The sequence below is a fragment of the Aythya ferina genome (assembly GCF_964211825.1).
Source record: "Aythya ferina genome assembly, chromosome: Z".
NCBI classification, from domain to species: domain Eukaryota; kingdom Metazoa; phylum Chordata; class Aves; order Anseriformes; family Anatidae; genus Aythya; species Aythya ferina.
Window position 1 is genome coordinate 85,438,603 of NC_140299.1, and position 21,576 is coordinate 85,460,178.

The 21,576-nt window shown below is 53.9% G+C and overlaps 2 protein-coding genes across 2 annotated transcripts in view; both read right to left on the reverse strand.

The window, feature by feature from the left end:
- Positions 1 to 1,293: 1,293 nt before the first annotated feature.
- On the reverse strand, positions 1,294 to 9,210 carry LOC311427355 (adenylate cyclase type 10-like). Its single transcript, XM_084504666.1, has 10 exons — positions 8,665 to 9,210; positions 7,861 to 7,997; positions 7,077 to 7,208; positions 6,254 to 6,508; positions 5,771 to 6,109; positions 5,502 to 5,553; positions 5,032 to 5,254; positions 4,554 to 4,661; positions 4,235 to 4,416; positions 1,294 to 3,572 (listed from the first exon to the last, which is right to left on the reverse strand). Exons 1-10 carry the CDS (start codon positions 8,874 to 8,876, stop codon positions 3,392 to 3,394), a joined length of 1,821 nt encoding a protein of 606 aa, XP_084360792.1. The 5' UTR covers positions 8,877 to 9,210; the 3' UTR covers positions 1,294 to 3,391.
- A 14-nt stretch (positions 9,211 to 9,224) lies between these two features.
- LOC311427356 (adenylate cyclase type 10-like) overlaps positions 9,225 to 21,576 on the reverse strand; it is a gene marked incomplete at its 3' end in the record, with an annotated part of 40,485 nt that continues 28,133 nt past the window's right edge. The window contains exons 4-17 of the mRNA XM_084504667.1: positions 18,864 to 18,968; positions 16,676 to 16,714; positions 16,167 to 16,310; positions 15,851 to 16,056; positions 15,295 to 15,388; positions 14,891 to 14,979; positions 14,131 to 14,322; positions 13,794 to 13,915; positions 13,187 to 13,263; positions 12,074 to 12,263; positions 11,072 to 11,124; positions 10,222 to 10,375; positions 9,799 to 9,991; positions 9,225 to 9,491 (exon numbers count right to left, since the gene is read on the reverse strand). Coding sequence (XP_084360793.1) covers positions 9,225 to 9,491; positions 9,799 to 9,991; positions 10,222 to 10,375; positions 11,072 to 11,124; positions 12,074 to 12,263; positions 13,187 to 13,263; positions 13,794 to 13,915; positions 14,131 to 14,322; positions 14,891 to 14,979; positions 15,295 to 15,388; positions 15,851 to 16,056; positions 16,167 to 16,310; positions 16,676 to 16,714; positions 18,864 to 18,968 — 1,925 coding nt within the window. The remainder of the gene's footprint in view (positions 9,492 to 9,798; positions 9,992 to 10,221; positions 10,376 to 11,071; positions 11,125 to 12,073; positions 12,264 to 13,186; positions 13,264 to 13,793; positions 13,916 to 14,130; positions 14,323 to 14,890; positions 14,980 to 15,294; positions 15,389 to 15,850; positions 16,057 to 16,166; positions 16,311 to 16,675; positions 16,715 to 18,863; positions 18,969 to 21,576) is intronic.

Consider the following 21,576-nt stretch of genomic DNA (forward strand, 5'->3'; position numbering starts at 1 on the left):
TTAGTGGGAACTGTTAGTGTTAGGTCAGAGGTTGGACTCGATGATCTTGACGTCTCTTCCAACCTAGAAATTCTGTGATTCTGTGTGATTCTGTGAAGATGCAAAGCAGGGCATGAAGTGGAATGTCAGCACCAGAGCCTACCTGAGCAAGTTAAGTGATGACCACCATGTTGAAACAGAGGTTATTTATTTGAGGGACTGGTGTGGCAGTTTTAAGTATTTCCCGTTTGGGTATTACAGGTGATGCCCAGTCCTCAGTGTGGGAGAATTATCCTTGGGGCAGGTGAATGGTTTGGGTAAAGGAGTGGGAGAGAGGAATCGCGGGAGGTAGATGCAGAGAATAGTCAGACTTGCTAGTGTCTCTGATAAGCACTGGCCTTGGGCAAGGTGGGAGTTGAGCAGCCTGCTTCCACTTCTCTCTTATACAGATGTTGTGGATGGAGGTCTGTAGGCTTGGTATGAGAGGCTACTGAGGGACGGTGTCTTGCCATATGAGGATGGTCCTTATCTGGCAGCAGAAGAGAATCTTGAAGGCCATGGTGCCTGGAGTGAAACCTTTCATTTGATTATTTGTAAAATGAATCTTAATGAAATACATGCTAAACATACATATCTTTACTATTTGACTCTCCGCACAAATCATGCTAGACATCACTCCAGGGAAGGGAACAGATAATGTAAGGATATAAAGGAAATGGTTTTAGTGTTAGGAAAAAGCGTTGGTGTTAGCATTAGTTGATAAAGTGAGAGGAATGTCATAAAAGAGCTGGGGGGAGAAAGAAGAGATTGGAAAGCTGGAAGAGGTAGGTGAAAGGCTGGGCTCCTTCGTCTCCACCAAGACAGGGATGCCTTGTTGGTAAGCTCTGCACCTTCATCTTTTGGAGAGGAATACCTGAGATAGCATTTTGCTAGCACTGTTATCAGATATGAGCGCTATTGCAGAAAGGGTGTTTATCAAAAACAATTCCAAATCTCATATAGAAAATAGAATCATAGAATCATCCAGGTTGGAAAACACCTCTAAGATCATCTAGTCCAGTCCCATCTGTCACCTTATTAGAAGTTTTCAACTTTGTGAAACTGTCTCAGTGAAAGTTGTTGGCAGGGCTCTTAAACAGGCAAGTGTTTGACTTTGATAGGCACCTTTTAATGTGACACAGATCCTACTCCCACTCCACCTAGGTCTCCCACAAAAAGTTATTTACAACAGAAGCCATTTTATATCTCATGGTATATCTCTACTTCCTTTGGCAGTGTGAGAAAAATCTCAATTAATTTTCTTCAGACAGGATCTTCTGCAAAGCTATTTTATTTGTGATTGGAATGGCGGAAGTCCTGTCAATTAAGAGTGCATTTTAGTAAACAAATCATAACCTTTTATTCCCTATTACCCGACGCCTGATCACCTCCCCTGTTTCCTCATTGACTGAGTACTACAGGTTCACAAGCTACTCAACACTCCTCTATAGCATATATGTACGATTTTCCTTTCTTTCTTTCTTTTTTTTTTTTTTCTCCAACCCTTTAATTTCTCCTTTCTTATGTTTTGAGAATTTGTGATCTTTGTTTTACTATTCTCACACTGCTCATCCTATTTTTCTCAAGCTTCTACCTTGTTCTGGAACAGTGAGGGGCCTTCTACTGTCCACTTACCTACTTTGCATTTCTCCTTGTTATGACTCCACAACTACCTTTGAATACAGAAAACTAGTTCTCTACTGCAAAAACACAACTTAGTTTCTCACAGCAGCCTTTTCACACACTCACTCACAACGGAAGTCTGTACTCTCTCTGTCTCCAAATCCTAACCCTAACTCTGAACTTTCTGTGAAACAAAACAATTTGTGGACTTTGACTGATTCCAAAGTGCTGCCCATACAGCAGGGCCCCACGTGCCCCAAGGCTCCAAGAGCCCTGCTGGCATATCATAGTGGGACTGGCTCTGGTCTGCACTCAGCTCACAACCACAAGATGTGTGCTGCTGTGTCCCCAACCCCAAAGGCACATCCTTTGAAAGTCCCTTCACAGTCACACTAACAATGGGAGTCTGTGTTTTCTCTCTCTCCAAACCCTAAGCCTAACTCTAGACAGTGCCCACGTCCAACACACACCACACACAGCACTTCCATGAAATGCTGCTTGCAGTGGAAGCAATTTATTTAGTAGCCCTTGATTTCCTTTGGCAGCCTTTTAATGAAATTGCTCACAATGGGAGTCTGGACTTTCTCTGTCTCTCTCTAAACCCTAACCCTAGCCCTAGACATTGCCTAGATCCAAGAAACATTTCACCTAGTGCTCCCAAGAAAAATTGCTCGCAACAGAATCTTTTGGTAGCCCTCCACTTGCTTTGGCAGCACTCTCACAACTTCAGTCACAAGGGGAGTCTGTGCTTCCTTTCTTTCCAAACATAAGGACAGGGCTAAGACAGCTCCCAGGTCAAACATTCGTCCTAGCAAGAGCTCCCATGAAAAAGTGTTCCCATCTGAAGCATTTGGTAGCCCTCAACTTCCTTTGGCAGCCCTTTCACAACCTTAGTCCTAGAGAGAGTTTGACCTTTCTCTCTCAAAACCTTAATCCTAACCCTAGGCAGTGCCCTAGTCAACACCCTCTTCCAATACCCACCCCACCTAGGCTCCCATAAAATAGTGCTCACAACAGAAACCTCTTGATAGTCCTTGACCTTCTTTGGCAGAATTTTCACAAACCCACTCAAAAAGGGAATCTAGCTTAGAGCTTGGGGATATGATTTAGCGGAGGACTGTTAGTGTTAGCTCAGAGGTTGGACTCGATGATCTTGAGGTCTCTTCCAACCTAGAAATTCTGCGATTCTGTAAATATTAATTCGGAGAAGTTTTAGCATCTTCCCCATCTCAGTAGCACATTTGAAGCAAGGAGTGTTGCCTACATATTCATTCTTAATCCATCGCTCTCTAATTTCTAATCCCATGTTTCACAACGAGGAGCAGCCCAACGATCAAGCGCAGCAAGGACCTGGGCCAGCACCCCGGAGCCCATGTGGGCACGCCTCGGGACGGAGCAGCCCACCTGACCCTGCGGGGACTCTGGAACGCCCCCCCACCGTGGCCCTCCCCTCCTCTGCTCGCTCTGCACTATGGCAGCTTCCACCGTCCCAAACTGCCCATGCTGTCTCTCTCCAGGTGCCCACACAGGTTCCGAGGGAGCCTTCAGACCGCCTCCCTGGTAAGGCAGCTTGTGCTGACGGGCCTGCTTCAGTGCCCCGCGTCTCTTGCTGGGGGAGCAAGCTCTCCTTTTCTGAGAAGAACTTGCTTCTTATTTCCAACCTGAACCTTCCCTGGCAAGGCCTGACAACCACCACCATAAGAGAACAGATGTTTTACTAAGACACACTGAGAAAAGCAGGGATGGAAAGTCAGTTGTCGGGGTGGGAGTCTTCTTCCTGAGAGGAGTCCATTCTCCTGTCCACGTTGGCTTTCATGCGAGCTGCCAGGCGGGAGAACCTCCGTCCTGCTGATGTGCCCTCCAGGCTGTAGAGGTGCCCCAGTAAGGAGAGGCAGCGGGTCTGCTGAAGCATCCAGGCTAGCTTCTTCCTCCTGACACACAAGAGAAACTGCTGAGCCCAGAGGCGCGGCTGTAGAGCACCAAACCAGACTGGGCAGGGGAAAGTGGGGTGGCAGCTGAGACACGTACACCTCCTCAGAGGAAGGGAGCTGGTGCTGGAAGGGCTGCCGGCACGGAAGTGGGCAAATGAAGAAGTGCTGCCAGGGACAGCCAACCGCTACAGAGGGTGTGCTGGCACTACAGCACGGGGGGGGGGGGGGAAGTGATGCCAGGCACCAGCAGGAGAAGGACTATCGCAACTCTGAGCCTTCTCCTCATCACACCCTCCCCCCCCCAACCTTAACCCAACCCCATCCCATCCCTTGAGGTCACTGCCTTCCTTCCCCTGTTAAGCCCGTCCTCCCTGTTCACATCTCTTCTCTGTTCCCAGCCACCCCAGCCTCATCCGAAACGTGCCAGCAGGTGCATCCCTCGGCACAAGCTGCTTTCTACGCAAAGGCCCAGGGACTGCACAGGGGGGCAGCGTGAGGCTGCACTGGCCCCTGTTTGACCCACGTGTCGTGCCTTAATGCCTCGGTCCTGCTAATGAGCTATGGCACAGCTTAGGCGTGGCCTGAAGTCCAGGCAGGCCTGGGCCTGAATGCCTGGCACCAGAATACTCTTCCTTTCCCACGCTCTCCCTTCTGCTGCTTACCGAGCCTCTAGCGGAAGAGAGGGTGTTCTTCTGTTTGTGGCACAAAGAGCACCCTGAAACCTTTCCCACAGAGACTTGACAAAGGCTCCGGCGCGTGTCTGAGGGAATCGCTTTTTCAGAAGGCTCAGCGCCTGCCTGGTCGTTTTCTTGGCCAGCCCCACGCGTCCTAGATTACAGCAGACCTGCACAGGAAGAGGAAGCCATGCAGACATGGACCGCTTTCCCAAGCCTCTCCTCCTGCAGAGGCTGCAGAAATGTATAAGGGGCTGGCCATAGCAGGGACACCCCCTGCAAGAAGGGCGTCACCCTGCCGCTTTACCTCCGCTTTGAGGCTGAAGAAGGTCGCCTCCTCAAAGCAGTCTAACACAGTTGCTGTCTTCCCCATGGAGTTCCTCAGGACCTCCGCTTCGTTGAGCTTCATAAGGGCCTTTGAGCAAGCACACAGGCAGCAGGTGAGCATCGGTGCAGAGCCCCCAGCTAGCTCCACCCTTCCCTCTTGCCTCCTGTGGCACCTGCCTTAGGAGGGCCCGCATCTCCCCATGTGATCCCTGCCCTAGCACAGTGCCCCGTGGGCTCAGAGCTCAGGCACCAAGGGAGCCTTCAGACTGCCTCCCAGGTACTGCAGCTTGTGCTGACGGGCCTGCTTCAGTGCCCCGCGTCTCTTGCTGTGGGAGAGGCAAAGCGCAGGAAACAGTCCGGCTCTGCCCCCACTGTTTCTTTTGGGAGGCCCCTCAGCGGGCGTGTCCTGTTGCAGTGGACTCCAGGTGCAATGCGTGCTGGCAAGCAGGGTCACTCACCATGTAGCTGTTGGAGACGTGCAGGTAGGCAGCCGCACACTCCAGCAGGTAGTAGAAGGCTCGGGAAGCATTGCCTGTTGCCACATAGTGGCGAGCCAAAGGCATAAGCACTGATTCAATGACGGCTTCGCATTTGCAGGAACACTCGCCACCATCCTTCTCTTTGGTCCTGCTGGGCTGCACACTTGTCCATTTGCCCTCTGGTGGAAACCGCTCTGACGCTCTGGTCAGAGGCAGGTTGCCAGGAAAAGAAGAGAGCAAAGAGCAGATGAGCATCACCTGAGATGACCCTGCTCTCCCTACGGGTAGCAACAAACCCCTATTTCCTGCTGTCTCATCCCAGCTCCCACCCCACAGCCAGCCTCCTCCTCCCAAAGCTGGAGTCCCAGCCAGCAGCCAAATGGCAGAGCTCCATCTGTCTCCTCTGGAGCTCGCTCGTTTCCACAATCATCAGAACCTTGTCTCCTCACCTGAACTCCTCCTCCGAGAAAGCCTGCTGCGGCTGCAGGGCATTTGCACTACCTGGGAAGAAGAGAGCGTGTCAAGGGACTCCCCACGTAGCCCGGGCTAAGAGCTGCAGGCTTGCAAGGGTCCTGTCGAGCAGACCCAGGGCACAAGAGCTGCGGTGATCGTCCTTGTCCCCTGGCTTATCCCTGGTGTTGGGGACCCGGTGGGCCCCAGCCTGCATGGGCCTGGACTTCCAGGGGGAGGGGGCTCCGCTGCACGGCACACAGCCTACCTTCAGGGGTGTGAGTCCTGTCCTTCTTCAGGTGTTCTCCAGCGAGCACCAAGGCCTCCCAGCTGTGCCAGTCATCCTCGTCAGCAGAGCCCTGGCAGTTTTCCCCATCCTGGGGACTGGGGACGGCGAAGCGGTGGAAGGCCACAAAGTCCCCTCCGTGGCAGCTCCAGCATTTGTGCGCGTGCTTCTCCAGGAAGGCAGCACACTTGCGCTGTGTGCTGGCCCTCTGTCTCTTGGGCCACAGCTCGTAGGCTGCCTCCCGCAGCAGCGGGGCACAGAAGGCCAGAACGCCAGCCTGCTGCTCCGTGGTCTCCTTGCTTGTAGACGGCCTCTCCACCCCTGCAAGGCAATGGATGGTGGCCTCAGCCAGAGTGGTAGAGACATTCCCAACAGCCGCTGGGAATTTCCCTCTGCACAAAGCTGGTGGGGGAAGGCCTCCTTCAGCTACAGCGCTCCTGGGTCTACGTTACTGCCACCACTTACCGCTCCCTGCCTGCTGAGAGGTGGCCGGCCCCTCTCGAGCATCTTGGATGTCTCTGGGCACCCCTGTGTCCTTCAGCCACTTAAGGATGTTGTCGCTCACCAGCATGTCCAACAAATAATTCATCTGCTGCCTGGTGCAACTGGGAAGGATGTGAGCCAGCAGCTGGGTGGTAAACACTGGCCCTATGATGGCTGCAAACTTCAAAACCATCTGCTTCTGCAGCGTGATCCGGTCCAGCTCAGCCAGTGCAATCTCTGTCAAGAAGAAGCAAATCGTCTCTCTCTTTTGTGTCCCGGAGCCTGAGCTTGGAGAGGCTGGACAGTTCCACCACAGGAAACAGGGTAGACTTTGGCCTCTCTTCCTCAGGGTGGCACCTGGTGGGCAATTGGAGCCCAGGGGAATGTCTTCAAGATGGCTCCACTCCTCTTGCAACCACAGGCCACAAGGCCCAGGGATAAGAGCTCCTCCACCACGGATGGGGAGGGCACGATCCTGCGGGTACATGCGACCCGTGATGCGACCTACCGGAGCTGAACTAGGCTGATGCCCAGCAGCGCACACAGAGAGCAGAGAGCGCTTTCACCACCTCAGAGCTGGACTTGGAGCTCCCCACAACTGCTGTGGGCCTCACAGCCGGCCCACAGCCCGGAGGGGGACATCTGTGTCCTTAAGCACAGAGCTCTGTCTGCTCAGACCAGAGTCGCCTTCCTGGCAGGGCCCCCCAGGCTGAGAGGGTGCTTCTGCAGCATGCTGATGCCCAGCCCCTCTCTCACATGCACCCCAGGAAAGGACCCCAGCACAGCCGCGAACTCAGCCCCTCACCTTTCAAGGCAGCCGGCAGCACGGTGGTCTCCAGGCTGACATCTGCTCTGACGGTGCAGACCCTGCCACTGTTATTCCCAGCACTGGAGCTTGATGTGGCTGAGACAATGGGTGAAGCCTCGACTGCAGAAGCTGGGAAGAGAGAGAGAGAGAGCATGAACAAGGTGGGGCAAGTCCAACCTGTCACGGTTGGGTGCGCTTCATGGCCCGCACCGAATGCGGTCAGTGAGCAGGGCAAACCGGTTTCCACTGCAATGGTTTTGTCTGCATTGCCCTTGCAACTCTTTTTCTGCCTTTGGACCAGCTGCCCAGCTGTACTGAACGAATATCCCGCAACAGAACGCAGCGGTTGCTACCTTTGACAGCGCTCCCTCCCACAGCCAGGGAAATTGCCAGTGATAATCCAAAAGGCAAAGCCCATGCAGGCTGTCCCCAGGGCAACAGCACTCTGCTTGGCATTGCTCTTGCCATTACTGCTCTTGCGTTACTGCCAAGCTCCTCAGTTCCCAGCGCCTTTGCGGGCATTTCTGGTTTTGGATTACACTTTCCCAGGTCTGACCCTCTCCTGCAGAAGGGCTTTCTTCTCGAGGGAGCTGGTGGCTTGCCAAGGTGACAGCAAGGTGTGCAGGAGCCCACACCTCAGCCAGATCAAGTTCTGTCCTGCTGCCAGATCGGACTCTGCCCAGACTCACTGGAAAGCCACAGGACACGGTCGTGTGTGTGTGTGTGTGTGGGGGGGGTGACGTGCAACAGCATCTAGCCAGTCCGCAACAAGAGTGCTTACCGATCAAGCCCTCCCAGTTGTCCTCTACTATTTTGTCCTGCCTCCCAGTGCTGAACAAGAGCATGTTGTTGCGACGCAGGCAGCGCAGCAGTTCCTCACAGTAATATGGGATGCCAGAGCTTCTTTGGATCAGGAACCTGGGCAGGAGCAGACCCAGCAGTGACCAACACCAGGGAAGTATGGTGCAACACAGTTCTGATGGGTGGGTGGCGAGTCACTCAGGCCTCACAGGGTAACCAGCCTCTTTGTCACAGCTACGTCTCACTTCAGAAGGGGGCGGTCCTCCCACTGGCTTGGGCGTTTGGGACCCCTGACCCTACACTGTTTGCTGGAGTCCATGGGGAAATGGTCGTGGGCAATGTCCAAAGCACAACACAGCAAGCCTGATCTTCCCTGTCCTCAGGAGCCCAGATCTGCTCTGGCAGCTGGCTGGACCCCTGCTCCTGGGAATCCCTACTGCAGCCTGGCTACATTGGTCAAAGCCTTTTTCACACCTCAGCCACGCTGAGGCTTGGGTACCCATCTCCCTCTGCTCTCCTCTCTCCTCTTCTCTCTCTTTTCCTCCCTGCCTTGCCCTCCCTCCTCTGCAACAGCAAAGGGCTGTCACTGCCCACGTGCTGCGTCCTGGGAGCTGCCTATTTTTAGCTCACACCTGCTGTGGTGAGTCTTAAGGAGAAACCCAGGTCCTTGCTGGAGTCAAGGATGCTGCCAGAAGGCCCCGTGCTTCCTTTCCTGCGGGGCGACTTCCTTCCGTGGCAGCATAGGTCCAACCCCTCCGGAAGAGCTCCGTGGCCTGCAACATACCTTGCTAGATCCCTGGGGACGCTGACCACTCCAAGGTCCTGGCAGACTTTCTGCACCACAGCTGCAGGTTTCAGCTCTTCCAGATGAAGACAGCTGATTCTCTGGGACGTTGTGCTGTCTGCTGCAGCTTTGAAAAAGCTCTCCGTTCTCTCGTGGCCAGGAGCTAAGCTCATCACCATAAAGAGCGTGACGCTTTGGAGCACGGGCCACATGACAGTCCAGGAGGCAGGGTCGATGAAGTGGGCGTTGTCGATGACAAATATGCCAAATTCTCCTCCAAGGGTCTGAAAAAAGCAGATGGATCTGTGTGGAGTCTGGCGGATTCTCAAGCATCCTCTAGGGGAGGAGATGCAGCCTCTCTCTCCGGAGACGGAGAATACTCAGAAGTCTCTCCCCAGCCGCTTCCCTCTTCAGAAGCTTACTGGCTTTTCATTTCTGCGAGACTTTAAGGCCTCCTGGAACATCACTTGCCCTTCTGAAGAAGGGAGCTTGGGCAAAGGAATGCAGAAGGCGTCAATCCTCCTCCAGGGCACATACCCTCCAACTTAACAGGAGGCAAGCTACGACGAGGCATATGGGGAGGGTGTGAGAGGGGCTTCTGGGAGGAGGGGCTCCTGGGCCCTGAAGGGCGGTGACCCTGGCACATCGTCCTGCTGCCCACTCAGGCTATTCTGATGTGGAGCCTGCAGCGGGCAGGGTTGTTTTCTTTCTCTGACCCAGGTAGAAGGAGGAACGCTCACCTTCCGTAGCACTTTCCTACAAGTCTTCTGCAACTCCCTTTTCCTTTGAAGGTCATGCATCTTGCAAACCTCGTCTGAGATGGCAAACTGGACAGGAAAGCAGAGTCAGAAAGAAACATCATCCTGGGACCAGGCATGCCTATCCACCAAGCTAGACGGCAGAGCAAAGCGCCTCTGCTTTTGCATGAGGTCAGCGCAAGCCTCTCTTCACTGGCCTTTCCAGGGCGCTGACCAAGACACCTGGCACATGCACAGGACATGAAGTCACCACAGACAAGGAGCCTCCCTGGACCCAGGAATCAGAACGGGGTGCTATGAGCACTGCAACTCCCAGCCCAGCAGAACACCCAAACAACCACCAGACTACCTCAGGAGGCCTCCCTCTCGCTCTCACCTTGACGAGGAAAATGTTGTTGAGGAGGCAGTAACTGCTCTCTTCTATCGCCCCTTGGAGCTTGGCCTGCAGGGTGCGCTGCCGGTCCTCGCACGTTTCACCCGCCTGCAGTCCCAGGGCCCTGGCCACCAGCATACAGACGGCAGAGAAGGGCTGCCTCATGTTGGCCTTGGTCAGTTCCATGGTGACAACCCTGCGGTGCAAAAGCAAAAGGCAGTTGAGCTGCAGAAAAGGCCCCCAGTAGCCCACGCCTGCCTAGACAGGAGAGTTAGAGACTCACGCTGCCTGGTTCTTACTGCAAAGGAACGCAGGGTACACAGTCCCGGGGGTGTGGGCGGAGGGCCAGGCACAGGGCAGAGGCATCGCAGTCTTCCACGAACGTCAGGGGACGGGCATGGGAAGGGTCTCAAAAAACCCACTTACCTGTGCCCAGTGGCCTGGCCCAGAAAGGCCAGCTCAGTAAGTAAGTGGCTCTTTCCAGAGCCCAGAATGCCTGCGTACGCCAGGATGCGCGGCTGTCCCAAAGTCTCATAGGCCTTCAAGCTGCGTTCAAAGAGGTCAATCTCCACCTCCCGACCTGTGAAGACCAACCAGGAAACAAGCTGTTGCAGCATGCTGAAAAGCAGGGCAGCATTCCCTTTTGCTGGCACGGCGGCTTCCCTCCACCACGTCAGCAAGCCTGCCTACACCCAGGCCTCCTTCCAAGCCCCTCATCTCAGAGCCGCCTGCCTGCTGGCCACACGGCGCAGCTCCTAGGAGCTCTTTCCCCTCTGCTTCTCCTCCCACAGGCAATGAGATTCAGCCAGCTGGACGCAGCTCCCCACACTGATCCAGCCCAAGACTGGAGGGCACACTTTGAGGCACTGCAGGCAGCTGCGCCCAAAAGGCATGCCAAACATCTCACTGCACCCTGAGCCCCAGAGCTCTTGCCAGCACCCTGTAGCTAAGGTGGCGTCTTCGGGTCTGTTGTGGTTTTGGCTGCGATACAGCTCCTTGTCTTCACAGGAGCTTGGAGTGTGCTGTGATTTGGTGGACTTGCCACCAAAGGAACGCCGAGAACACACTGAACTCTTGCCGAGCAGTGCTGGCACAGTGTCAAGGCCTCTGCAGTTTCTCATGCTGCCCCACCAGCCAGCAGGCTAGAGGAGGGAGGAAGGGAGCGAGCGGCTGTGTGGGGCTCAGCTGCCTACCGGGGTTAACCTCCAGCAAGGTGCACTGCTTTGGGCAAAGGGAAGCAGCTGGGGTTCTGAAGAGCGAGGACTTCTCTACCTACCCAGCAAGGGGCCATAGTCCGACCTCTTCTTGGTAAGACCCATGTCAAAGATGCTAGAAGCGGGAGAAGACAAAACATGAGTTTCACTTAGTTGTTCAGAAGCCAGGGAATATAGAGCCTGCTGTGTTAGGGGAGGAGACCCGCCGCAGGTAACTGCTTTTCTTTCCAGCAGCATGCTGTCTGGAGCATGCTCCCCGGCCAACGTTCGAGTGGACATGCCAGGACAGCTTCAAGCACGAAGAAGGCCAGCAGCCATGGCGGGACAGCAGAAGGTGTTGGGAGTCCCTCGCCAGAGGCCAAAACCAAAGAAAGCCCAGATGCGGCAAAGAAGCCAGGGTGTGCTGTTGGCTAGTAGACTGCTCTGCCACCCTGGACAAGCAAAAGAAGCCTCTTGGAAAGGAGGACCTGTGTCACTTAGTGGCTCAGGACACCAAGCACCTGGCACCTTTGGCTCAAGTCTTTTGATAGTTTTCAAGAGACAGCAACGTTAACATCCAAAAGGTCCTCCAACCCTGGCCCGGAGGGACAGCTGAGAACTGAGCAGGCAGACAGGAGGAAGAGTGGCCCAGTGGCCCACCTTTCCCCAAGGCGACATGACTGACCCAAAGCTTCCTGCGCAGAAGGAGCTGGGAAAAAATTCCTCCTTGCATCAGAATGACCTCTGCCTTAGCCTTGCACATAGTGGAGCAAACACAGGGCAGGGAGGGAGCCCAGCGGAAAGCCGCTTGGACAAAGCCTGCATGGCTAGCGTGCGTCTCCAAAGCCAGGACAACCTTCTGCACCCCACTGGCGTCACTTGCAGCTCTCTTAGCAGCAGGAGACACAAGGGCAGAAAGGCACAAAGCAGACCCATGCCAGGCCTTTGGATCTTCTTGGCCACAGGGAAGGGATGTCTGTGGGAGGCCAGGCTGGTCTCTTGCTGCACAGCTCCTCTTTACTGGTCAAGGTTGCACCCTTGGCTTCCCCTTGTGGCCCCATCCAGATGGCTCAGAAGACACTCACCACTTGTCGGTGATCCCCACATATTGATAGATAGCGCCGGGATCTGTAACACCTTTCAACTTTGTCTTCGGCAACTCCTTGAAGAGGTAACTGGGCAGGCGAGAGGCCTTGTAGGTGTCTTCATCACAGGACACCAGCCTGGGGTAGTGCACCATCAAGCGGGCACCCAAATTCACCTTATGGCCAATCACTGCCATGGAGAGAGAACACATTGACATGGTGAGGAAAGCAGTCTTGCCCCACCCTTTAAGGCCAAGGGCTACTTCCCCTTGTTGTCCATAGGTGCATGCCTAGTGCACTGCACCAATGAGCACACACAGCAAAGATCTTTTAATTAATTCATTATATAAATATATATATATATTATAATTAAATATTTTATTATATAACTCTGCAGAGTCAGGTGCTTGGCGATCTTCCGCAAAGCCAGCACACCTCTGACTTGAATCACCGTTACTTGTACACAGCAAACTTGTGAAAGCTATCTCTTTGGGTACTTCTGATTGGCTATTACAGCTCACCTAACTTATGTCTCCTGAGTTTGCACATTACAGAGAAAGAGTGGGGGCTGGGGAAGTGGGGACACATCAAATCCCACATTAGCATACGTTAGCATTTTGATGGGTATGATTTTTAATACGTTTATGACCCTTAATGAGCAAAAGGTTACTACAGATTAGTCTGGAGCTGTTGTTCTCCTCCTTGTTTTCACCTTTTGTCCCTTATCTCCCTTGCTGCTGCTAGCTCAAGGCTACCTGTCTCTCTGTTCCCTTATTCTCTCACCTAAAAGACTATACAAGCTATAGAAATACTACACAAGCTACAGGACTCTCTATATTCTTCAAGGTTTCCTTGTTTTTCCCAGCTTTGGGACTACACCCTCAGGCACAGGTCAACCCCGCAGCAGGGCAAGCTGACCCAGCGGGAACCGCAAGTCTCTGAGCCCATTCTCCCACCTCAGGTCGAGACCTGTGACATCTGGGCTGCTCTCGGCAGGCTGTAGCATATGTGCTTGCCCCAGCCTTCCCATCTCTTCATGACTGATGTGTGTGTGACAGGTGTGCTTAAGCACACCCACGCCAGCCTCCCACTCTTCAGACTAAGGTGCGGTACCTGTATGTTCAGCCCTCTCCGGATGGCCACAGAGGCCGTAGAACATCGTCCCGCTGGTGACCCCAATAGACATTGCCCTGGCACACAGGGAGAGAAGTGCAAATTCAGTGGTGCCCCAGGCGCAGTCCTGCTCACCCCGCTCTGCCACTTCCCACGTCTCTCCTTGGCACCAACCAGGGACACCTGCTGTCCCACAGCCGGTGTGTGCCTCGGGGACTTGGAGAGCTCGGGGCACCACACACAAGGGACGTGGGGAGGGTGCACGCAAGACGGCTTGGACCCTTCCCCTGAGGCCCGATGGCTGTGACCTGCAGCAGGCCACAGCCCCTCTCACTAGTGGAGGAAAGCAGGTGCTACCCACAGAGCACCTACAATGCCAGCGACTTTGAGATTAGGCCAGAGCCCTGTTCCTGGCAGGCTGTGCTTGGAGGGACTGCGCCTGGCTGCCGTGAGCTAAGCCCAGGGGCTACCTGCTGCCTCTCAGGGTGCTGCCTCAATCCTGCCAGGGACAAAGGAGGCCAAGCCAGGAGGCCACGTCTCTTGCTGGTCAGCCCCCTTGCGCTGTCCCAGGCAGCACGCATGCCCTGCAACACCGCCACACACTCACTCAAGTTTCCTCAATGATCTGGAGCACGTGCTGAAGATCTGAAGAGCGCTGTCCAAGGCACGGGTGCTCTCGTCACGCAGCTTTGCTCCAGACATTCCGAACACACAGAGGAATGTACAGCCCTGCAGAGGACAGATGCAACACATCTGGTTACAGTGCCTATGGCCAGCAGCTAATGCCGTTTCATTGCAGTCGCCAGGGAGACCAGTAGAGCTGCAGGTCAATACAAAGCCACAGAGGACTGATCCCACCAGCAAGGCAGAGCTGCTCCTCAGTCCCTCTCCACTAAACAGACACAGGCCACCCTCTGGGGGTGGGATTGCTCCCCCACGCTCACCTTATCAAACAGAAGGCTTTTGTTGATTTCACCCTTGTGAGGACTGATGATTGTTGAAATCATCCTGTTGGCATCACGGAGGCCCCTCTGAAGATCCAGTAACCTGGCCTCTGCAGAAAACTGCAGCTGGATAAAGAGGCTGGTGACTGGCCGTAGCTCAGACCACAGGTGCAGCGGCATATCCACGTCCAGCTGGAAGTGAAGAGCACGACAGCTTTGCCAGCCTGTTCTCCCGGCGGTTCCTCTGGGCCCGTGCCACGTACCGAGGGAGAGCAGGCATGTTGGCAATACCAGGTACTACTGGAGGAAGGGTAAGTCCCCTGCTCGGTGCCAATCGCAGGCCAGCCTGCGGCAGGCAGGTCATAGCAGAGTCATAGCACAAACGACAGAGGGGAATGTTCCAGCAACACTGCATCTTGTGGCAAGTACGGATGCGAGGGGCGACCCTCTGGCACGTCCCAGGGACTTGAGCAGACTCGCCCCCTTGTCCTCGCCTCGTGCCCACAGCACGTCCAGAGCAAGAGTCATGGAAAAGACAGAGGCAAGTCCACCTCCTGCCACCCGTGCCTCTTTGAGGAGCAGCACAAAATGGGCAGTTGCCTGGCACGTGCAGCACCAGTAAGCCTGCCATCAGGTCCCCTGGGTTCCCGCCCCAGGGTGCTTTTTCTTCCATTTGTCTGTTTTCACGAGAGCTCCACCCATGCAATGCACACCTTCTTCTGCCCTCCCAAAATGCAGCCTCCAGCAGCAGTGGCCTTACCTTCCTGAGAGGAGCTGCTGGTATGTACTTCTGCATCTCTGCTGCCACTTTAGGACCATTGGACACGAGAAAAGCTGGCCTTAGGTGCCCTAAGGGAAGCAAACGCAGGCCTTCACTGGCAGGACGGGACTACAAGGGGGTTGAAAGACGGGGCTGGCACTGGGCAAAGCAGAGCAAAGATTCTTTGGCGTTTCCTCCTGCTCCCCTCTGCAGCTGCTTGGCCAGAGCCATCCCCTGGAAGGAGGGGATGGCAGCGACAGCCTCAGCTGAAGCACAGGAGGGACAAAGGCACGAATGCTGACTGAAAGGTGGAAGAGGGCAGGGGGAGTTCCTCCCTGGAACTCTGAAGCAGGCAGGCCCCATTTTTCCAGCCAGTCTCAGAACACGGTGAAGCAGGGACTCACCTATCCTTTCCAAACGCTGCATCTTTGCGTGTTGCTCAAACTGGCCTGCAGCATCTTGGCATTCTGACCCAGACATGTGCTCCATCCTCTGAACCTGCAGACACGCAGAACAAAAGTTCTGCCACTGGCCTCCCCAAGGAGCCCCGGGAGACACAGCCCGCCCCTCCACTCTCACTTTCCAGAGAAGGGCAGAACCTCTTGGTGCAGCAAGCCCACCTCTCTGGATTTTCAGCTGGGACAGAAGTGCCTCCTCAGAAGGACCAGAGCCACGCAGGCATCACCCAAGCATGCCCCAGCTCTCCAGGACAGCTGCGCGACCCACGGGGGACATTGCTGGTGGGGCCCACACCCTTCCTGTGCTTCCCTTGGCCAGTCACACCAAGCAAGCACTACCCAGAGCTACCCCTGAGGTGGAAGGGCAACTGCTTCAGCTCTCTACCAACCCTTACAGCTACAACTCTCTCCACGTCCAGCGCCTCAGCCTTCTGGCACCTGCCTCCTTCCCTCTCAGGTGCAGGTCTTCAGAGAGGCTCTAGAGGCCAACCCGTCCACCTACCTTCAGAACCCGTTTGCCACCAAGAAGCCTGGTCTGGATCTTTTCCTGCTCACACAGCTTCCAGCAGGTGGGCGAGACAATCACTTCACTTTTAACCGCAAGGTTTTGGGCGTTCATAACTTCCTCCAGGGCCTGGCTGCAGATGAAGTACTGCTGATGGTACCTGTCTCCAGCAGCCAGTACGGTCATTTGCCCTGCGGAGATCCCTGGGGAGAGAGCAAGAAGCAGCATTGACACCGGGGAGCAGAAGCAGTCAGCAGCACTGGAGAGTGCCAGGGCTGTGCACGTGGCACAGCTGACCCTGCAGCGCCCATACCTATCTTCAGGTGGAGCTTCTGACCCACGTGTGTGTCACGACTGCCATGCTTCTTCTGGATTTGTTGGCAACACTGCAGCACCAGGCTGATGGTCTGAGGCAGCTGAGCTTCTGATGCTCTCCACAGCACCAGCACAGCATCCCCTGGGGAAAGTGAGGGGAAGGGGAAGGCTCTCCTGAGGGACAGCAGCAAGTGGCCAGCCGGCGTGCAGAGGAGGACGGGCTTGTGGGAGGGCATCCTCCTGAAGGACAGCGCCCTGGCCACAACACCCCTCCCCTCTGCCAGACCAGCCACAGCACCAGCCAGGGCAGCAGGGCAAGAGGGTGGGTGGCGGGGGGACCCTCTGCCCAGCACTCCTCCGCAGCTGCAGCAGCCCAGGGACACCACCGGAGGGATTGCTGCGTGGCCAGAGAGCTGCTCCATCAGGCCAGAGCACAGAGCAAGCGGCTCCCGCGGGAAACACTGCACAGCAGCAGGACATGGAAGCAGCCTCCTCCTAAGGACATACCTCCAAACTTCAGGATGTCTCCTCCAAAATCCAGCACAACTGTGGAGAAAGAAGGGAAGGCAGAGTTATGGGGCACCTTCTTCCGGAATCCGTGGGGCAAGCCACCTGTAGCCACAGCCCTGGCCCCTGTACAGCGAGTTGGGAGGCCACACAAGCACAGTACGGTGCAAGCTGGAAGGCACCTCTGGAGAGTATCTGCTCCAGTCCCGCACCCCGTCTCCACTCAAGCCGAGCCACTCAGAGCCACCTGCCCGGGGCCACGTCCAGACGCCTGGTGAAGATCTCTGAGCGGGGACACTTGCAAATGCTGCCAAAGTGGTGGCCACCACATGCTCACGGTCAGAGACGTCCCCCGGGATAAGGGGCTCAGGAGGGCCACACACAGATGTCAGTGCGAGCCTCCCTAGGTCACTGGCACGCTGGCACTCACTGGATGCCCCCAGCCTGCCTGCGGTCCTAATGGCACCAAAGCGGTGTTCCATCGTGGAACTGGAACGGTCTCTCTGCAAGCACAGAGACAGATGCTGAGAAAGCAGGTGTCCCCTTGCTCATACAATCAGAGAATGATCTAGGCTGGAAAAGGCCTTCAAGATCATCAAGTCCGACCATCCACCTAGCCTACTGAGTCCCCATCACTAAACCATCTACCTTAGTGCCATGTCCACACATCTCTTAAATAGCTGCAGGGACTGGGGCTCCATCGCTTAACTGGGCAGGCTGCTCCAGTGCTCAACCACAACCTCCTTGAAGAAATTCTTCCCAGTACCCAACCCAAGCACAGCCTGCCCCAAATCGAGAGCCTTTCCTCATGGCCTCTCTCTTGTCACCTGAGAAAAGAGACCGACTGCCTCTGCGCTGCAGCCTCCTTGCAGGGAGGTGGGAAGCGCAATGAGGTCTCCCCTCAGCCTCCTCTTCTCCAGACTAAACAACCACAATGCCCTCAGCTGCTCCTCGTAACTCTTGTTTTCTAGACCCTTCAGCAGCTTTGATGATCTTCTCTGTACACACGCAAGCAACTCAGACATCCTTCTCGTGGTCAGGGGCCCCGAACTGAATGCAATATTCGAGGTGTGGGCTCACCACTGCCGTGTCCAAGAGCTATCACTTCCCTAGCACTGCTGGCCACACTAGTTCTCATGCAGGCCAGAATGCCATCGACCTTTCTAGAGACCTGGGCACGCTGCTTGCACATGTTCAGCTGGCCGCCAAGCAGCAACCCCACATCCTTTTCTACTGGGCACATTTCCAGCCACCCTTCCCCCAGGCCTATGTGGCTGCATTAGGTTGCTGTGTGCCAAGCGCAGGACCCACCACTTAGCCTGGTTCAGTGGCATGTGACTGGACTTGGCCCAGCCTACCTCAGCAAAGCCTTCCCACCCTCAAGCCAGTCAACTGTCCCGCCTAACTTGGAATTGTCTGCAAACTTACTGATGGAGGGTGCATTCAATCCCCTCCTCCCTCCTGGTCACTGATGAAAATGTTAAACAAAAAAGGCCCTGGTAGAGTGCCCTGGAGAAGGCCACTGGTGTCCAGACACCAACTGGATTGAACCTGGATTGAACTCCGCTTGCTAGGACTCCTTAAGCCCAGCCGTCCAGCCACTTCTTTACCCAGCAAACAGTATGTCTGCCCAAGCCCTGAGCAGCCAGTCTCTCTGGGAGAATACTGTGGGCAGCAGTGTCAAACGCTTTATAAAAAGCCAGGCAGACAATGACCAGAGCCTCTCCCTCCTCTACCAAGTGGGTCACCTTGTCGTAGGAGATCAGGGTAGTCAGGAGGCACCTAGCCTTCAAAATCCCACGCCAGCTGCTTCTGATCCCTCCATTGGAGGCATGTGCCATGTCACAGCACTCAGGATCACCTGCTCCGTAACCTGCCCTGATACTGACATCAGGCTGACGGGCCTGTAATTCCCTGCAAAGTCCTTCCAGCCCTTCCTGTTGCCTGGAGGCACGTCTGCCAGCCTGCAGTCCACTGGGGCCTCCCTCATCACAGTGGGCAGCAGAAGAGACCTGCTGCGCTCCTCCCTTGCCACGGGAGCCCCACGGCTCCCACTGTGCCCCCAGGCCACAGTGAGCTCCACAGCCCTTCCAAGGAGGCAGGAGCAGCTGGTGCAGCAAGGCTGCCTCTGCCCTCCGCAAGCAACCTCAGGGCCCCATATACAACAGCCTGGCAGCATGGCTCTTACCCTCCAAAACGTTGCTCATGTAGTCATTGAGTGTTTGTGCCAGCTCGTCAGCACCTCTGCCTGTGCCGCTCTGCTGGACACACTTCTCTGACAAAGAAGTGAAACCTGCAGGAAGAACAGGCAGAAATCAGGACATGTCTATGTGGGCCACAGGGCCTGGCAGCCAGTCCCATGCTGCCAAGCCTAAGCGCCTGTCAGTCGCTGCATCGCAAGAGAAGCCAATCCGTGCTCTCTTTAGCCATCACAGCAGGAGTCCTCAAGAGCGACAAGATAGCTGTGCCATCTACGGGCCAGGGCCCCCGAGGGCCTGGTGTGTCCCAATGGCTCGTTTCCGGGGAGGCTCTACCGTGCCCAACCCACCTGAAAAATCCGCTAAGAACAGCACTCCCACGATAAGCCTGGGGATCTGGCTGTCCCAGGTGAAGTCCTCAGAAAGAAGATCGGGGAGGAGCACGCTCCTGTTCTCCATCTCAGAGTACGGGTACTTCCCCTCCCAGGCAGATGCTATGGTCAGTGCCCTGTGGTACCGGGGTACCTCAGCAGAAGACAACCATGCCCAGCTGGGAGGGAGGAGATGAAGACCCCTCAGCACCGGACGATGCAGTGAGCCTGGGGCCTTCTTGAAGGACAGTTTGGTCTCTGCCACCATGGGTCATCACAATCACCTGGTTGGTAGGTGATGACCTGGTTCATAGGTCATCGCTTAGTGGCTGCCCTCCAGCAACACGGTGGGCTAACAGTGCCATCCTCCATAGATCAATGCCTGCTGAGCAGCAGCCGCTGTGACCCCGTACAAATGTATAGAGCTACTTCTTCCAATGAGGTTATTAAAAAAAAAGGAAAAAAAAGTACAAATAGGATTAAGACTGGAAGAGGGTAAAGAACATTCATATATTCATGACAACATTCACCACCAGAACCTTCCAGAATGGTTGCTCAGTTCTTCTGTTCTGGGGGGGTGGTTAGGGGCTGGTGGCAGGGAATGCAGGCTGCTGGTCAGTTAAGTCAGTGGACCACTGACACAACCAGAATGAAGAATGCTAACACATAAATAAAATTCAGAAATTATTCTATTCTGGCTAGAAAAGTTGTTTCATGTTGCTCCATCCATCCAAGAGGAAAGGTTGAAAACAACAGTGGCAACGTGAAGTTTAAGAGAAGAAGAGATAAGGAGTGAAGGATGGAGGATGAGGATGGTAACATAAGCAGCAAACGGTGGTTAGTAATTAACCTCTTAGAAGATCACTAGAAAAGAGATATTTAAGTAGGAGATTTGTTTTGTTTTGAAAACACTGGCTTGTGCTTTTAAGGGTCACCGATTACCTGAACTGTTTGCAAGGTCACTGCTTGAAAACTGGAAAACTTGTTCAATAAAATTAACAATTCTGTATTTTGAAAATGGTATGGTTTAAATATTGAACTTCATAAATGTTCTAATTTGTGTATTGCATTTATGAATCCAGTAGTTTTTAACTGAAAACAACCAAATGTTTTCATTAAGGTTTAATAGCAAATAAATGCATTTCAACTTTCCAAACTCGTTTTTCAGCAATTTTAGCCTACTGTAATTCCAATTACTTGATTCAAATCATGCTTCAGTCTGGTGTAACAACAAAATCAAGTTTAACTTTCATTATTCCATTATTGCCTAACATTTTCCCAGAGTAAACGTAATTTAGATGGATATAAAAGACACCGCATGTAACCAGCACAAAAACAGTCACTTCATTTTAAATGTGCATAAAAAAACACAACAACAAACCACACAGAAACCCAAACACATGAATGGTTAACTTTTTGTTCCCTTTTTCTCAGACAAAACCTTTGTCTTACTTTGGAGAGCAATGTCTTGATATCTGAAGGAGCTCCCTCCTTGAAGTCATCCATTCCTAGAGTCAAAACGATCAGTAATTCATCTACTCACAAGCATCTTTTCTGCTCTGCTTCCACAAATTATGTCTCATCTCAGAGCAGAGCCATGCTACTCTACCATGTTATTATACCTTCAGCTGGGATTTACATGGCTGGGATTGGTGTGCTTTTAGACCAGCAAAGATCATTCAATACATTCGTTTGACCTCCTGCGTGCTACAAACCACAGAGTTTCACCTCAACATTCCCACATCAACCCTGCAGCTCCCAGTTCAGCTATTTTATGGTTTATGATTATATATATTGTAACTATATATAGTTACAATTCCAAGGACAGCTTGCAACATAATTATTCAATTCAAATTACAAATAGGTTCTCGGGCCCCCATACTACCTCATTCAAGTTCCAGGTAGCTGGTCCATAATGCTGTATGATTCTTTCAGGAGGCCATTCATTCTCTCCCCATTCTTGGGCACTACGCCCAGCTAAGGAAGCATCAATAGATCGTTTTACTCTATTCAGATAAAAACAAACAAAAAACTCTTTTCAGCTGGAATTAGCTCAAACCTTTCTTTACATAGAAAGAAAAATCTAGGAGCGTAACAGAATGACACCAGGCAGAATGACAACTCCCAGAGGGAAGCCCTACAGTGACAGCGAGTCAGAACAGATGATCTGTGGCCACCCCAGGGACAGACTCAAATGCCATGACCTGCGACTGAAAGTGACCGCCAGAACTGGGATGATGGACGCATAGAATGCTTGCCTTTAAGACAAGAGACCGGAAGGATGGGCAGTGCAAACCCCTTAAGAATAACGCTTCGGAAATGAATTCCCAAG

Bases quoted from the DNA above. Each gene is read 5' to 3' on its own strand.
- LOC311427355 (XM_084504666.1), bottom strand. From the start codon at position 8,876: ATGTGGCCCGTGCTCCAAAGCGTCACGCTCTTTATGGTGATGAGCTTA. The intron at 6,509-7,076 runs GTGAGGGGCTGA...TCTTCTTGACAG, and splicing joins GCTGCCGGCTGCCTTGAAAG to AGATTGCACTGGCTGAGCTG. The intron at 6,110-6,253 runs GTAAGTGGTGGC...ATTGCCTTGCAG, and splicing joins CTCTCAGCAGGCAGGGAGCG to GGGTGGAGAGGCCGTCTACA.